At 52.2% G+C, this 16,020-nt stretch overlaps 6 protein-coding genes across 6 annotated transcripts; 2 read left to right on the top strand and 4 right to left on the bottom strand.

Moving 5' to 3' along the window:
- Positions 1–213: 213 nt before the first annotated feature.
- PMZ80_003806 (uncharacterized protein) lies at positions 214–1,125 on the bottom strand (the record flags this gene model as incomplete). The annotated part of the gene is made up of 2 exons (XM_064872234.1): positions 214–1,054; positions 1,103–1,125. 2 exons carry the CDS (start codon positions 1,123–1,125, stop codon positions 214–216), a joined length of 864 nt encoding a protein of 287 aa, XP_064732614.1.
- A 606-nt stretch (positions 1,126–1,731) lies between these two features.
- On the bottom strand, positions 1,732–2,933 carry PMZ80_003805 (uncharacterized protein; the record flags this gene model as incomplete). Its single annotated transcript, XM_064872233.1, has 2 exons — positions 1,732–2,770; positions 2,827–2,933. 2 exons carry the CDS (start codon positions 2,931–2,933, stop codon positions 1,732–1,734), a joined length of 1,146 nt encoding a protein of 381 aa, XP_064732613.1.
- Positions 2,934–3,465: 532 nt separating this feature from the next.
- On the bottom strand, positions 3,466–7,274 carry PMZ80_003804 (uncharacterized protein; the record flags this gene model as incomplete). Its single annotated transcript, XM_064872232.1, has 2 exons — positions 3,466–3,826; positions 3,877–7,274. The coding sequence occupies 2 exons, from the start codon at positions 7,272–7,274 to the stop codon at positions 3,466–3,468; spliced, it is 3,759 nt and encodes a 1,252-aa protein (XP_064732612.1).
- A 771-nt stretch (positions 7,275–8,045) lies between these two features.
- Positions 8,046–9,413, top strand: PMZ80_003803 (uncharacterized protein; the record flags this gene model as incomplete). The annotated part of the gene is made up of 1 exon (XM_064872231.1): positions 8,046–9,413. The coding sequence occupies one exon, from the start codon at positions 8,046–8,048 to the stop codon at positions 9,411–9,413; it is 1,368 nt and encodes a 455-aa protein (XP_064732611.1).
- A 273-nt stretch (positions 9,414–9,686) lies between these two features.
- PMZ80_003802 (uncharacterized protein) lies at positions 9,687–12,216 on the bottom strand (the record flags this gene model as incomplete). The annotated part of the gene is made up of 2 exons (XM_064872230.1): positions 9,687–10,195; positions 10,248–12,216. The coding sequence occupies 2 exons, from the start codon at positions 12,214–12,216 to the stop codon at positions 9,687–9,689; spliced, it is 2,478 nt and encodes an 825-aa protein (XP_064732610.1).
- A 682-nt stretch (positions 12,217–12,898) lies between these two features.
- Positions 12,899–14,884, top strand: PMZ80_003801 (uncharacterized protein; the record flags this gene model as incomplete). Its single annotated transcript, XM_064872229.1, has 1 exon — positions 12,899–14,884. One exon carries the CDS (start codon positions 12,899–12,901, stop codon positions 14,882–14,884), a length of 1,986 nt encoding a protein of 661 aa, XP_064732609.1.
- Between the last annotated feature and the right edge of the window lie 1,136 nt (positions 14,885–16,020).

Genomic DNA, 16,020 nt, shown 5'->3' with positions numbered 1-16,020 from the left:
GCAGACGCACGGCAAGAGCCTCTACCTCGTAAGATGGCGGAACACGTCTGGTCGCCGGTCTTCAGGACTATGGCGACTCACGCCGATTGCACGCCTTCCTCCTCGAATGCCTCATATCAAACCTCATACATAACACTCAATGTTCTGCATCTGATGCTCATACGTTCCAGTAAGCCCCGCCTCCTCAGCCGCATCTACGACCCCCCGAGGCATTCAACGGAGCGAGAGCCTCTCCACCATCTCAGCTTCGTCTTCATAAGCAGCAGTCGTGGACTCTCGTTCAGCTTTCGATATAGCCTTCCTCTGTGCAACCTTGTCCCGCTTGTATAGCTCCCGCTTCAATCTCGCAATGTCTTTGTCGACCATTTTACCGAAGTATGGGAATGCTCGCTTGAGGGTGAAGTACTGGTCGGATGGAAGGAAGGCTCGAGTATTGTGGGGAGATCGTGACTTTGAACCGCCTTTGTGTTGCTTGGCTTGTCCAGCAGGCTTTTTGAACTGATACAGTGCGATCTGACTGGCGTCTTGGTTTGGCTTCGTTTTAGTATCAGAAAGGCGTTGGTAGTATTTGGTCTGCATATCGGCCAGGGTCCGCTCGACAACGTGGTCCTTGAGGAGGTGGTATCGTGGATCACTGGACTGGAGATTTCTCAGCTGTGCAGCAATTTGGCCGGCAGGAATACATTCACTGGTATTGGCAAGTCTCTGCTTCACATGGGCATCGATCTCCGCGATGAGCCAAGGAATTTGAAGAAGCTGCGCTGCTTCTTTGTACTCAAGAAGAGTAATCATGGAGTCGGTTGCGGTGATTGGGAATTCAATGATCCCATGCCCGTCGCAGCACCTGAGCATCCAGTGGAACATCTTCGTGAGAGATTCTTTCTTGCCGCCATGAACCTGGATCTCGAGCGAGCCGTCTTCTTTCATGCCCTGAGCCAGACCACAGAAAGCCGTGGCGACGTTCTTCTCGAATTTACTGAATAGTACAACGGGTTTGGCTCCCTTGTTTGGCTTCCATAGCACGGCGATAGACTCTTTGCACAGCAATTTGAGTCTGGACACTAATCAGCATCATCCTTACAATTGGCAGTTGAGCACTTACTGGTATAGCTCTAGTGGAGACATTGTATCGCACGGCTTTGCCATAGTGTATTCAGTGTCTAGATCGGTCGTCCTTCGTAAGCTGAATGGTATTCGATAGGTGGCAGTATTGAATTGTTGCGCGGTAGTCAAAACAACTCGTGGTGGAGAGAATCAAAGAGCTGAAGGTGTGAGATATATGCTGATATAAATTGACGTAGGGCCCTATGTTGCACTATTAGTGATATGGTGTCTGCAGTACGAGCGCCGATCATATCGACGAAGGGAACGAGAACATCGGTTGCCGTGACTGCTTTTTGCATTTATGCCAGCTTTTGACACGTACAAACACTGGCTCGATTAGCGCAACCACATGATTGAATTGCTTAATGGCCGTGATACTGTAGTAAGCGCAAAGCTCACATGACCCTGTTGCTGCTAGATTGCTGCCTGGTGCCAACCACAACCTGGTGCCGTTGATACAAGTCAGGCACCTGTCCTCGGCTTCGATCTTGCCACTTTCTCCTCTGTTGTGCTGAAGACTTGCCTTGCTGCGTAGCTCACAATTGAATCCCGTGGTACGGCGAGTAACGATGTTTCCGTCGTGATAGCTCGGATACAGTCCTTTCAAGACTGCAAACGTTGCTATTTCTAGGCTTTGCTATCATCTCGACGCCACGAGCTGCTCGTGAAAGCCGGCGATTCTTTGTCCGGCTCTTTGTAGCCATTTCTCGGGTGTGTCAGTGCAGCCGAATCATCCTTGCGCCAATTGTTGCCTCCAAGGCCACGAGGAGCCCCAGGCAGGCGGCCGTAGACGTTGGTTGAGGTGATATGTAACGAATTGTTGTCAGTACGGCGCCAGTTCTGACTTGAGACGGTCCGAGATTCACTGGGCTGAGGCGGCGGCTGGGCCTGTTGAGCCACAGGACGTCTTTCGCGTGTATTGTTTGAAGAAGACGGCGGCGGCTCGTTGCCCTCACGACGCCAATTCTGGTTTGAGGCACCATGAGAATCCTCCTTCCAGCGAGCGGAGTGTTTCCAGACACCGACACCATCTGAGCTCGTTGTAGCCGTCGAGGTGGCCTTGCCAGGAGCGTTCCGGCTGTCATGCTCTTCTGGGATATGGCCCAACCACTTGCTCGGAAAGACAGATCCCATTGTACCTGGTGGCTCGTTTCCTACCTGCACACCACCATGGGCTGATAGATCGCAATCGACCTTCTGCCATCTTGCCCTGCTTCGTGTGGTCGTCTGTCGGTGCGGTTCCTCGGGTTCTGCAGCCTGCTTCCATTTATCGATAGGCGGCTCTGCAGGCTGTGCTGCGACAAGGGTCGTAGAAACTTTTTCGACCGATCGATTCCCAAGCATAGCTGGAGAGTGGGCGATGGCAGGTGCACTTGCTACAATTTCCGGCGTTGAAGGCTGATATCTGTGAGTGCTATACACTGAAGACTTTGACATGTTAGATTCCGAGTCCTGGGCAGGAAACACTGGCACGGGGGTGGCGTCAGATGCCACGCTAGCCCAGGTTGATGGCTTAGGGGGCGTGAGCGCATCCGTCACACCACCTTTCAATGCTTGGGCACAGCTATCCTGCTGGGTGTGCTGAGCCAGCAACCCTCTGTCAGATGATCTGGCCACCAGCCTTTTCTTCATTGGAGCAGAAGACGATGCACCTTGCAATCGCGACCTGATAGTAGTCATGGTCAACCTGGGCGTGAGGGAATAGGGACCATCTTGACTTACGCCTGCAGCTCTGTAGAAGTCATGTAGTAGATAGGGCTACGAGGAGTCATAAGAAATTCCTCAAGCCGGGCTGGAGATTCGTATGGATGCTCTTGATTATTCTCCATATTGACGAGGATGTACCAAAGACTTGATTGAGACGACCAAGAGTCCTAGGAGAGCTGGAGCTGTGAATGCAAGATATACTTGATAAAGGATAGGTATACGCGACACGCTGTTCGCCCGCAGTATCACCAATGCCCTGATATCTCGTGCTCCGCTTCTCCCCGCTTCGTGACTGGACTGCGTAGATATAAAGAAGAATGCGCCCCTTTGGCTGTCACCAGGCTCGCGGAGATACGAGTGTAGTCGCAAGTTCTCTAGCGGTATTCCATCGGTTCAGGCGCGTGTGCGTATATACCTTGGTGACAGGTACCCTAAGAGAATATACTGCTGGGGCCGTCCGAGCCTCTCCATAGCCTGATCGAGGAACGACATGGACGATAACGTTGCTGGAGGCTGGGAATGACGATACTGGTGCCATGGACTGTCGGTGCTCGTAGTTGAGGCTGTTGCTAATTGATAAAGCTCTCAAATCTCTGGCCGATTGTCTGCACATGTAGAAGCAGTCCTGTCACGCAGGCGTCTGCCGTCCGTCGATCATGGCTGATGCTGCAGCTCGAGGAGTTGCTGCAAGGTTCTGAATTTGACAGGCTTAGTGAGGAACTGTGACATGCCTGCATCCATCGCTTCCTTACGGACTGATTCGCTACCGACTCCGGTGATAGCTATAATTGTGGCTGGCGTTTTTGCTTGTGACTCTTTTTCGAACTCTCTAATCTTTCTCGTGGATTCCAGGCCGTCCATAACCGGCATTTGAAGGTCCATCAACACGAAGTTGAAGGGACGATTAGCTTCTGCGGCTTTTTTATATTCCGTAAAAGCCTCCAATCCATCGGTGGCTTCAGCGAAAGGCAGCTTGATTTTCTTCATGAAGGTCACCAGCAACCTGAGGTTGATACTGGAAGTTCACGTCAGCAATGATACATTGTCCGGACAGGGGTCACTTACTTGTTGTCATCGACAAGCAGCACATGTGGTGTTTTTGATCCATCATTTGTGAAAGCTGCTTTTTTGTGAGGAATCGATCCAAGCCCGGGCAAATCTCCTCCTTTGATGTCGCCGAAGGTCGACTTAGCTTCAGGGGAAGCAAAGTGGTTGGCAGTGGCGCTAAGTGGTTGCTCTGACTTCCACTTGAAGGGTTGAACGGACGGGCGATAGCTGGCGATTTCTTGGTCGTAGACAACAGAAGACGTGACCCAAGCCACCTCGGCGGCGCGCTGCTTTGCTTCGGCAGTAGCGAATGACTGCTTCAAAGTATTGGGGACGTGTGGGCTTTCCTTGTCCGTGCTGCTATCTTCAACACGCTGCAAGCTCTGCAACAAAACCTTCGCCAGCTTGCGAGTGCCCACTGGTTGACTTATGACTTCGACGATCCGACCGAGTGATGTCAAATGCGAGACTCCAGCGGCACGCAGAGCAGCTGCCTCGAATGCATTGGTACAAATAATAAGCAATGCAGCTTCTTTGCCGCTCTGCCCAGCCGCTCTCCTCTCCGAGTGATGTTGAAGGAGGTACTCAATAGGTGGCGGCTCGCAGTAGACGTACACGCTAGCGTCGGATGCGGAGTCGATAGCCCTACTCTGTTGGCAAGTCATCTGGAACCAATTTTCACACGTCTTGGTGATAGATGTTGTGAGGCTTGAGGGTTGCGCGGGAGCCTGCTCGCTCTCGGCTCCCATAGGGTCGAGTAAGCAAATCTTTTTGCCCATGGTTACTCGAGCTGCAGCCTGTAAGATCTCATCCTCGTTGCAGTCTGACTGAGGGGCCAACTGCATCGGCAAGAGGACCTTGACGTGGGTTCCCACACCTTTCTCGCTCTTGATGCGGATCTTGCCTTTCAGATTCTGAACAATCTGCGAAGCAATTGACAGGCCTAAGCCGGTCCCAGGGGTAAATGGGTTCTCTTGTGAGAAAGCTTTGAAGATATGATTTTGAAGGAACGTTTGTGACATGCCAACCCCAGTATCTTTGACGTTAATTTCAACGTCTGCATGTGAGTCGCTGGTCTGCTTCATAGCAAGGCTGACCTCGATATGACCCACGTTGCAGTACTTTATGGCATTGCCGACTAAGTTCATGATGACGCGTCTTAGTGCTCCGGTTTGACCTCGCATGCACCAAGAGTCTTCCCTGTCAATGTTAAGTACGAACAAGACTTTCCCTGAGAACTTCGCAGTGCCTGCAGATATTTGCTGTTCAGTGCTTTCTGAGTCGTCCAACCCAATAGCCCGGATCTTATCCGTGGCATCGTCCACAGGATCGCGGCTGCGGGGTTTGGTCTTTCTGAACGTTTGGCCAGCAAAGACTGCTTCGACCACTTCCTCCAGCAAAACAGCGAAGTCAAATGTTGTTAGGTGTGAACTGCCAGACTCAGGATCATACGTCTCATCACTATGACGCGTGCCCATAATCGACAGCTTTGAGTCTCGGTTTGCTCCGCCACGTTTGAGATCGTTGATCTTAGCATAGTCAAGCAGGTGGTCGATGGTGTCCAAAAGAGTTTTACCACAAGTCTCGATGGAATCGACCAAACTCATTTGGTAGGCCGAAGTCATAGTGTCCTCAAGGAATTCGAGGCTGCCGAGAAGCCCGTGCAAGGGTGAACGTAAATCATGGGAGATGGATGCGATAAAGGTCGACTTGGCATTACTCGTCTTGAAAGCTTCCATGCTAGTAACCTCGCTCATGATACAGGACCCAAAGGTCTTCAGGTAGGGCATAGCTGCCTTGAGATCGCCAATATTCGGCTCGTTTGACCAAATGATAGCAGTTGCGAACCACTGGCGCTGTGCGAAGTTGTACAGCGGTAAGAAGATGATCCACTTCGCCTCGGGTAATTGATCTAGGAGCTGTTTGGGAAGGTACTTGGTGCGTGAACTGCGGGATGGCTGAATCATGTTGTGTGTCATGCTCGAATATTTAGGCAAGGCACGAGAGTTGTTGCCACCGCCGGTGATGGCTTGGTCAGAGACGGACGCGTTGCTTGGAGTGATGCCACCACGGTCCAAGAAGAAGCACTGGCCAAAGGGATAGCGTATCAGGCATTGTTTCAAGTGCTTTCGTTTGATGAAGCCGGCTGGAGACAAGTCCGATGGTTCAGCTAAAGATGATCCAAGCACAGCCGCCGGTTTCTCCCCTTCAGAAGCAATGCGGGAAAGCTCGATCTGATCTATGCCATTCTCATTCGTGGCGGCGGGACCATATAGGGACGCATCATCCTCTGAGTCCCAGTCATGGTCCTGGTCGTCTTGTATTGTGGACCAAGACTGAGGGCTCAGAACTTGTGAAGAGTCGTCCGCATTTGGAGTGGAAAACAGGCCTGAAGAACTGTCCAGGAATATGCAGCCTCGAGCGCCGACCCCCTGCTGTATCGTCTTTGAAGCTCGGGCAAATATCTGGCGAACGTCACTAGTTAAGGTATCTGTGTTTTCTTTGCTGGGATCTTCCGTGGTCTTCGTATGTTTAGGAATTGGCAGGACGTTGTCCTCCTGACCATCGGCACGACTGTTGGCAGAAGAGTCCACCTGAGTTTCAGCCGGGGATCCAGGTTCTTGCTGCTGTGCCGGTGCTTTGGGCGGCTCTTGGCGGGGATCTGTAGCTCGGATATCATCTTCTTCAGGCCCGCTTCTAGCTTCCAATTCGCTGAGGAGATCGTTACCCTTATGTTTTAGGGCCGACAGACCTTCTATGAAGGTAGAAATGCCCCTCACAAAGACCTCATCCCGCGCCTTGTCAACACTGTCTTTTACTCGTTCCAGGTGATCTGCCACAACTCGCGCAATATCTTGCATGTACAAGATCTGGTCAGGGGGAATGCCTTCTGGCCTCGGTTTCTCGTCCGAGACTGCATAAACACCTATTTCGTAGCCTTGCTTGGTGACTATTGGGACGCCGGCATAGAACCTCACTCCGGGTTTCGCAGTCACATATGACCGGTGCTTGAAGCGGTCGTCTTCGGCAAGATCTGGGATGACCAGGGCGGGCAGTGTTTGTTCTTGACCTCCTGCGGTTGTTGTCTTCCACTGGGAGCCAAAGACGTGTTCGTCTACACAATCCTTGCGAGGCAGAGAGACATTCCCAAGCCATAGATGGTCGCCCGGAGCATGCCTTGTCTCGTCGACCGGTGATAGGGTCTGGGTAGCTTCTGCGAGTATTATCTGAGTGTCCGCGTTGATCAACGACACCATTCCGCGCTTCACATTCAACCTCAGCGCAGCGAGTTGGGCAAGGGCAGTGAGGGTCGTGTCGCGAGAGGCGTGCACGGCGGACCTTTTCTCCCTTTCATCATGGACAGGCACAGCCTGCAGAGTGGTTGAGTTGAGCCATGGCTGGTAATATCTGGTCATTCGTTAGCCGTGACTCGCGAGGATATACGGTCGTGCTCACTGATTGAGATCGCGCTCTCTTGCCAGCTCATCAAGAGCTGCGATCTCTGTATTATCATTCATGCCAACGCAACATTCATACGCCGCCTTGCAGCATGCTACCGGTCTCTAGGCGCAGTCCCAGATGTGACGCGAATGATAAAGTCGTCGAAATGGGTTGTGGAGCAGACCGCAGAACGCGGGCTGGAACCCTGGAAAGGGTCCAACCCATGCCTAGATTTTGGCAACTCCGGCTGGGAAATCGTGACTGAAGATGCTGCTGCATGTTCCAAGTACTGTATCACATCGTGGCAGGGATACGGTCATACTTGCTGTGCAATAAACCATGCCTCTTGTTAGCTACTCCGGACGATGAGGCGAGATCGCGTTCCTTCCTCCGTTCCCGCCAGCAGACTGCGGCTGACAGTATTTCGCCGTACTAGCAGGGATAGAATGCAGCATAGGGAGTAGCTCCGGTTATGCCTGGTGCGGAAGGCGCCCAGAGATAAGGTTCCGGCGTACCCTCAATCTCTAATTGGTCGCGGGTCACGGTGCCTAACCTCGCTCTGCCCGCCCCGAGCTGCAGTTGGTTTAAGCTTGACGACAGTACAAGAATTTCAGAACATCTCCTCGCCTTAATGTGAGTCGATAATACCATTAAATTACAGCCGACCTTGTTGATAGTCCTTCTGCTCGATACGACATGTGAGTGCTACAATGGCCAACAAGCCGTAAGCTTCCCATCCTTTCAGCATGCTTGCATGCTTGAAGCAAGATCACGCTCGAGTGTTGCGCCTCACACGACAGTTGCAAACCACTGCTTCGAGGAAGAACCTCGATGCCATTGTGCCAAAGGCGACGCAGCAATGGTCTCACATGCCATCGAGCGCTACAATTTCCGAACAAGAAATCAGTAGACTAGCCACTCTGCCTCGAAGGCCCTTGACATTAGCAGATCTCGTCAGACATGGCAAACCACCTCTATCCGATGATGCTCTGCTCTCCTCTGCGAACTTCACCTTGTCCCTACTCCCAGCCAGACTTGCTCACCGGATCCAGCGGCTGAGGAACCTGCCATTCATTGTGGTCGCAAACCCGCATATCAACAAGATCTACAACAACTACCTTCACTCCCTCTCCATTCTCGAACCGTTCTACCAAAAGCGTATATCCACAATGGAAGAAGAGGAGAAGTTCACCGAGGTTATGGCAGATCTGGTGCAGACACACACAAACACGATCCCAACATTGGCACAGGGTTTTTTAGAATGTAGGAAATACATCGACCCAATACAGATAACCAAGTTTTTAGACCAACACTTGCGAGCTCGAATAGGCACAAGACTTATTGCCGAGCAGCATCTTGCATTGCATATGGCGTCCACACCTGAAGCTCGGCAGCAAAAACCGGATCCCTACAATATTGGTGTCATTGACAGCTCCATACAGCCGGCCAGAATTGTGCGGTCCTGCGAGGCATTTGTAGGCGATATCTGCGAGTTCAAGTATGGTGTCAGACCAAAAATCGACATTAACGGTTCTGTCGATGCCACTTTCGCTCATGTGCCCGTGCACCTGGAATACATATTGACAGAGCTGATCAAGAATGCTTTCAGAGCTACTATCGAATCGGGCAGTGAAAGTCATCCAATTGAAGTCACACTAGCTGCTGCTCCAGACGTGCCCATGTCCAAATTGGACGCCCTCAAGCGGCTCGCGGTGACCGATGAAAGTGCACTGGACTTCACCAAGGAAGGACTTGCCGAGTATTGCACATCCTCGGAAGGCATTCAAGGTCCCATCAATTCTGCAGCTCCGACAATCACTATCCGAATTCGTGATCGAGGAGGTGGTATACCACCAGATGTGCTGCCTAATATTTGGTCATACAGCTTTACTACATTCAATGCTGATGAAGCGGGTAGTGTGAATTCGATGAACGACGGCCTCAACGCCATCACGAACGGAGGGAATCCAAGCAGCATTGCTGGTTTGGGCTACGGTCTGCCATTGGGTCGAGCCTACGCCGAGTACTTTGGCGGCAGCATCGCAGTACAAAGCATGCATGGTTGGGGCACCGATGTGTATTTGAGCTTACAAGGCATTGGGAAAGTTGTGTGAGAGTAGCAGACCGAAACATCGTCACTTCGACCGTGAGATACTACAGGAGCTGAACGACAGCATAGCGCGCAGCGACGATGCTTTTCGCTTGGTGCAGGTCCTGACTTCAGGAGCAATCAGACGACCCTTGTAGGCGAGGCAGTCTCTTGGCCAGCTTGTCAGGCTTGACACAAGTCGCACAGAATCAGCATCCAGAAAGACTCTATGGTCGCTAGCGAACGTCCTTCCTATGGCGAGCCATCGATAGGCGCAAGAAGGTGCAATTGCCTACGCCTATGAAAATACGGGCACAATCTTGCCAGAAGCTCTATCTGCTAGCCGTTCTTTCATCACCAGGCCATACATCTCCTTCACCCAACGACAGCAAATCTTCCTCGTATCCTTCGGATCAACGATCTCCTCCACGTTGAAGACGTTGGCCGTCCTCACAGGGTTCATCAATCTCACATACATTTCATCAAGCTCTTTGTACTTCTTCTTGAATGCTTCTTCTCCACTTCCCGGCTTTTCTTTTTCTGCTTGTTCTCGAATGGTCTTGAGTTCGTGTCGGTGACCCACCTCAATGCCACCGTCCAGAGGCAGCGAACCCCAATTTGCAGATGGCCAGGCAATTCTCATCCAAGGCTCACGACTGTCAAGCATAATACCACCAGCAACACCATATGCCCGCCGGGTCAGTACAGTGAAGATTGGGGTGGTCGAGGTGTAGTATGCCTTCCCTAGCTCAACACCCCATTTCATCACTCCCGATCTTTCTGCAACAGTGCCGATCGCATATCCAGCTGTTATCTTGTCAGCACCAGCTCGAGATCTCAGGGAAGGGATTGTACTTACGAACATCAACAAACTGCACAATCGGCAAATTGAAGATATCAGCAAACTTGATCATCTTCATCAACTTCTGACTCCCAGCAGCATCAAGCGCACCCCCATTAACCTCACAATTATTCGACAATATCGCCACCGGCCGTCCCCCTAACCTCGCCAACCCAACAATCCCAGTCCGTCCCCACAACCTCCCAATCTCAAACCACGAAGTCCTATCAACAACACTCTCAATAATCCTATACGGATCATACATCCTATTCTTCTTCCTACTGATAATACTCCTCAAACTGACATCCTCCCTCCCCACCTCATCACCACTCCACCCCTCCTCAAGACACGGCGGCGCCTCCAACGCCCCACAACTCGGCAAAAACCCCAACACAGTCCGAATCTGCTCATAACACTCCGCCTCATCCCTCGCCATATTATCAATCGTCCCATTACAACAATGCACCCACGGCCCGCCCAAATCCTGAAAACTAAGTCCCTCCTCAAACGTCGCCCCCTCAACAACCTTCGGCCCCGCATTAAACGCACTCCCAATATCCGCCGCCATAACACTAAAATGCGTGCTCACCACCCGTGCAAACCCCAACCCAATCGCCGGCCCAACCACAGCGCCCAAATTCGGTATGCCCGCATTAAGCTGCATCATCACGGTCCTCAAAATCGTGACATGCGGGAGGTAACTATACCCCTGCGTCTGAATCGTCGTCACACTCCCACCCCCACTACTCCCATCCACAAGCTTCACAACCGGCACCTTCAACCTCAACGCCAACTTCTCACCATAAAGCGTCTTCAGCCCGTTATGTCCATCGGCATGTCCACCACGAATACTAAAATCGTCGCTCGTCAGATACACCTGCCGTACCACCTTCTTCCCATTACCCGTCCTCGCACACGTCACGCTCCCGAACCCCTGCGGGTTATTACTGGGGATGAAATCCTCGACGTTCTCCCTGAGTGGATTGTCAGAATCAACACTCCATTTCGTGGTGCCGGTGATGCTGCCTACCTCGCGGAATGAGCCGGGGTTTAGGAGGGTGGTTATGCGTTCCCGCGCGGTCATTTTGCCGGCGGCTTTTTGGCGGGTGTAGCCGCGGTGATCGGGGGGTGGGTTGCGGGCGTGGGATTGCATGGTGGAGATGTGGGTCATTATGTCGCTGTGGTCGGCGGGGAGGAGGGTTTGGTAGTCTTGGTTCTTTTTGCGTTGGGGTTTGCGGGGTTTGGAGGTGTTTGATGTGGGCGGAGTGGCTTCGGATTCGGTCGGGGAGGGAGCGATTTGGGAGGTTAGTTGGGAGAGGCGGGTTGAGGCGCGGGATTGGGCGTTGGATTGTGACTGGGACTCGGTGGCACCGGGCTGGTTGTAGGTCGGGTCTTCGGTTACTTCGCCTTTGCCGTCTTGCTTGGGTGGGGGTTGTTGGGAGGGGGACTGATTGGTCGTGTCTTTGGCGCCTGGCTGGTTGTATGTTGGGTCGTCTGCTATCTCTGAGGATTGGTCGTTGTCGCTACCTTTTGGTTGGTTGTACGTTGGATCATCGGCGATGGGTTTTGAGTCGGATGAGCTTGAAGGACCAGTTTGTGGCTGGTCATAAGTAGGATCTTCTGTCACTTCACCTTTGCCATCTCGTTTGCGAGGAGCTTGTGGCTCCGATGCTGTGTTATCATTGCCGCCCGATGATGCGCTTTTCGGCTGGTTGTATGTTGGATCATCGGCAATGGCATTAGAGTCTGAAGATTTGGTCTGTGGCTGGTCATAAGTAGGATCTTCTGTCACCTCGCCTAGGCCATCTCGCTCTCTAGGCTTCTGAGACTCGGAAGGGTAGTCTGCATTGTTGCTGCTTGATCCCTTCTTGGGCTGGTTGTAGACTGGATCATCAGCGATTCCTTCCGATTGGCTTGGTTGGTTGGATGAGCTTGAATAGCCTTTGGGCTGGTTGTAAACTGGATCGTCGGCGATCTTTTTGCCCATGATGGCTGATGCTGGATATCTAGCTCTCAAGCTGTTGGAGTAAGCACGTCTGAGTCGGTAACTGTTGGTGGAAACTGTTGGCAAGCTTTGAAGTGGCAGGTCCTGGTCTCGCCTTGAAGTATCTGGTGTTCACGGTCTACTACAAAATCGATGCCGATCTGTAGGTCATATCGTGTGTGAAGAAGACGTGATGGGCGCTGTCATTGTCGGACGATGTGTTCAATACGAACGACAACTGTGTACGTGTTGTCCGAGTCTCTATGTCGGCTAAGGGTCCGCTATGAAGTGCTCGAGGTTCAAGTTGACGTTCTTACCTCGGCTCCTCGATGGCAGCTCCAACCAATCCGGGGTTGTGGGGTATCTCCGCCATGCATTGGCAGTGCCGTGAGACCTATTGTTCTGTCTACATCCTCGGAACAGCTGTTTTCTAGCTCTGCACCTGATAGACAACCATAGACAGGACATAGAGTCCGGATGCCAGACGGTACAATTTACACAACAGACCAAGCAGAATCTGAGCCGGAATTGATCAACTAGAAGTCATTACATTGGTGTAAATTTATACCGCCAGGCTATTTCGCTACTTCAAGGCAAGGTGCAGTCAAACGACCAGAGGCTCGGGCTGTAGTAGTCAGTTGGCAAGCTCTGGCTTCACGCCCATCAAGATCTTCCTACCACCAACATGCCACCCCAACAACGCCCCATCAAGCGCCTCCTAGTCGTCAACCGTGGCGAAATAGCAATCCGAATACTACAAGCATGCCACGAACTACCCACACCACCAACAACATTCGCACTCTACACTGACACAGACACCACCCACGTAACACTCGGAAGACCGCATCATGCTATCAAAATCGTCTCGCCGGAAATCTACATGGACATCAACAGCATCATCAAGATCGCCAAGGAAAATAGCATAGATGCTATTCATCCGGGCTACGGCTTTCTGTCGGAGAGTGCTGAGTTCTCGAGACGGATGTGGGAGGAGGCGAATGTTATGGTCGTTGGCCCAGGATGGGAAGTGCTCGAACGGACTGGGGATAAGCTGAAAGCCAAAGCGTTAGCGGAGGAATGTGGGGTGCCGGTTTTGAAGGCTATGAGGAAGCCGACTAGCAGTGTTGGTGAGGTGAAAGGCTTCGCTCAGGGTGTTGGCTACCCGATCATGATCAAGGCTGTTGATGGTGGTGGTGGCAGGGGCATTCGGCTAGTTGAGGATGAAAGTCAGCTACAGAACGCAGTCGAACGGTGTGTTGGCGAGTCGCCATCGAAAACAGTGTTTGCTGAGCAGGCTGCGGTCCGCGGCTTCAAGCACATTGAGGTGCAGATTATTGGTGACGGAAAAGGCGGCGTTAAGCACCTGTGGGAAAGAGACTGTTCTGTGCAGAGACGCTTCCAGAAGATTGTCGAAGTCGCTCCGACGCCCGTTCGGGACAGGAAGACGGTGGGACAGGTGATCGAGAGTGCTATGTCCATGTCTAGCAGGCTGCAATATCTGGGTCTGGGCACTTTCGAGTACCTGGCGAATGTGAAGAGTGGCGAGTTTTTCTTCTTAGAGATTAATCCGCGGATACAGGTCGAACATACCATTTCCGAATGTATCAGGGGTGTAGACTTGGTCAGAGAACAGCTTCTGATTGCACAAGGGCAGCAAGAAGAGGAAAATCACAGACTTGGTGACGTATCGCAAGCAAGAGATCATCCACAAGCGTCGTCGATACAGCTCAGGTTATGTGCTGAAGACCCGAGCTCGAACTTCGCCCTCAGCATTGGTAAGGTTGCCGATGTGGTTATACCAAGTGGGAATGGTATTCGAGTGGACAGTCATCTCTCGAAGGGAGGGTCAGTGGGCGCAGATTTCGACAATATGATGGCGAAGATTATCGTGACAGCTCCGACGTGGGAACAGACAATGGCAAAAGCCCGAAGAGCACTAGCAGAGACACGAGTCAGCGGTGTAAAGACCAACATCGACTTGCTTCGCGCAATCGTGGCTGACAGTCAGTTCTGCGCCGGAGAAGCAGACACAAAGTGGCTAGAAAACAACATGCAAACACTAGTGAGTAAAGGGCAAGAAATCGGAAGTAAGATTGAATCTGCCACAGCCGGTCTGCCACAATTTCTATCCTCTGCGGCACAAACACAAGGCCTGGCGAACGCCAGTGTCTCACTCAGGAAAGGCGACGCTTGGACGTTGCATCTCGAGGGTTCCGATCAGACTGGGAAAGATGCACACCATCTCAGCATAAACAGACTTGTTCGGAATGAGTTCCCTGAGGCAATGGTTGCGGACATATCTTTCACTGCACCCGGTCAGAAGCCACTCTCATTCAAGGCCACGATTGCAAGCACGACCTCGTCGGCCGGTGCCACAGCGTCCACACATCGAAGAGGTGATGCTAACGACAAGAATCACGTCGTCGTGCCGATGAGTGGCAAGCTGATTGAACTTCTGGTCGATGAGGGGGATGAGATCAAAGAGGGAGATATCATCGCGTTTGTCAAGCAGATGAAGATGGAACTTGAGATCCGTAGTCCACGTTCTGGCATCGTGGATTGGGTGATCGAGATTGAGAGTGAGGAGGGAGATGATGTTGCTGAGGGTGTTCTGCTTGTGGAGCTCAAATCAGAAGGGCGGTCTAGACCTTCAGTGCAGAGTAAGCTGTAAATCAATCACAAAGGAAAGTGTGTGCAACCGTGCACTAGTCACATGTAAGCTGGTCTGGCAAGGTTACCCTTTGGTCCCGGCTTTCATGATCCGAACGCGCGTTCGGATTGGTCCATCGGCGACGTTCTAGACCTTGCCCGACTGATGTCTCACGGCCTGTACCTGAGATCGTTCTCGGATTGCCTTTGCGCGTCGTGATGCACGGTCCGTGACACTCCACACGATCGTGATCTTGCTCAATGAACGTCGAATTGAGTATGAAGTATCTCCTGCTCAGGCAACAGAAGACATATTCGAGGGCCGGCAGCGGCACTGTGCCGGACGAATAGGATGCAGTGGTGGTATTCACTCTTCCTCATGTGGCGACCTCATATCGTTCCTTGCAGTAATGAAGGGCGCATGTTCAGTTTCCCTTGAGCCAGAATTGAATGCATATGAGCAGCAACACCTTGGAAACTCACTTTCGATCCTTCGGCGGCGTCGCGTGTCGCATCTTTCTTGATTGCTCCTTTTCGTGACGGCAGCCCGCCTTCTACTACGCGCAACCGGACCAATTCGTGTGGAGATAAATGTTGGTCGCCGCCATCACTCGCGCTTCTGGTGTCGCTTCAAGCCTTTGACAAAACGGCGCAGTCTCGCATGGGGTCTTCCACTTCGAGCAAGAGCTGTCGATTCGAGTTGCTGCTTGGGCACCCCAGCACACGTGTGTGAGCATCCTAATGTTCCCACTGCGTACAATACTTCAAAACTATCAACACGGCTCTGTTGACCACAATGCTGAGTAGAGACTCTGCGACGCTCTGGACAGGCAGCTCCGGCATGTTGACCCAGGCCAAAAGCGGCTAGATCATCACTCCTTCCGACGCGACACAACCGTTCTTGGCATTGTTTCGTATTCCGGTCTGCATCCTCCGTCCATCTCGCTTCATGATTTCCTGCAGTGCATCACCAAGCATCGTGTGGTCGGTCCGCGAAGTCTTTCCCGGCATCATCGTGTCTTGTCTGTAGTCCTGGCATCTCGCATATCGAGTCTCACTGTCTAGAGATGCCCTGACTCGTGAGATACATTGGTGTTGACTCCAGCGGTTCCCCGGGCTTCGAGCCGAATGTTCGGTTGAGGATTGCAGTACCAGGAG

This window comes from Knufia obscura, assembly GCF_036327395.1.
Source record: "Knufia obscura strain CCFEE 5817 isolate CBS 148926 chromosome Unknown scaffold_3, whole genome shotgun sequence".
In the NCBI taxonomy this organism is placed as follows: Eukaryota; Fungi; Ascomycota; class Eurotiomycetes; order Chaetothyriales; family Trichomeriaceae; genus Knufia; species Knufia obscura.
Note: the sequence above shows the minus strand (reverse complement) of the source record. Positions and strands in the feature narration are given on the sequence as shown.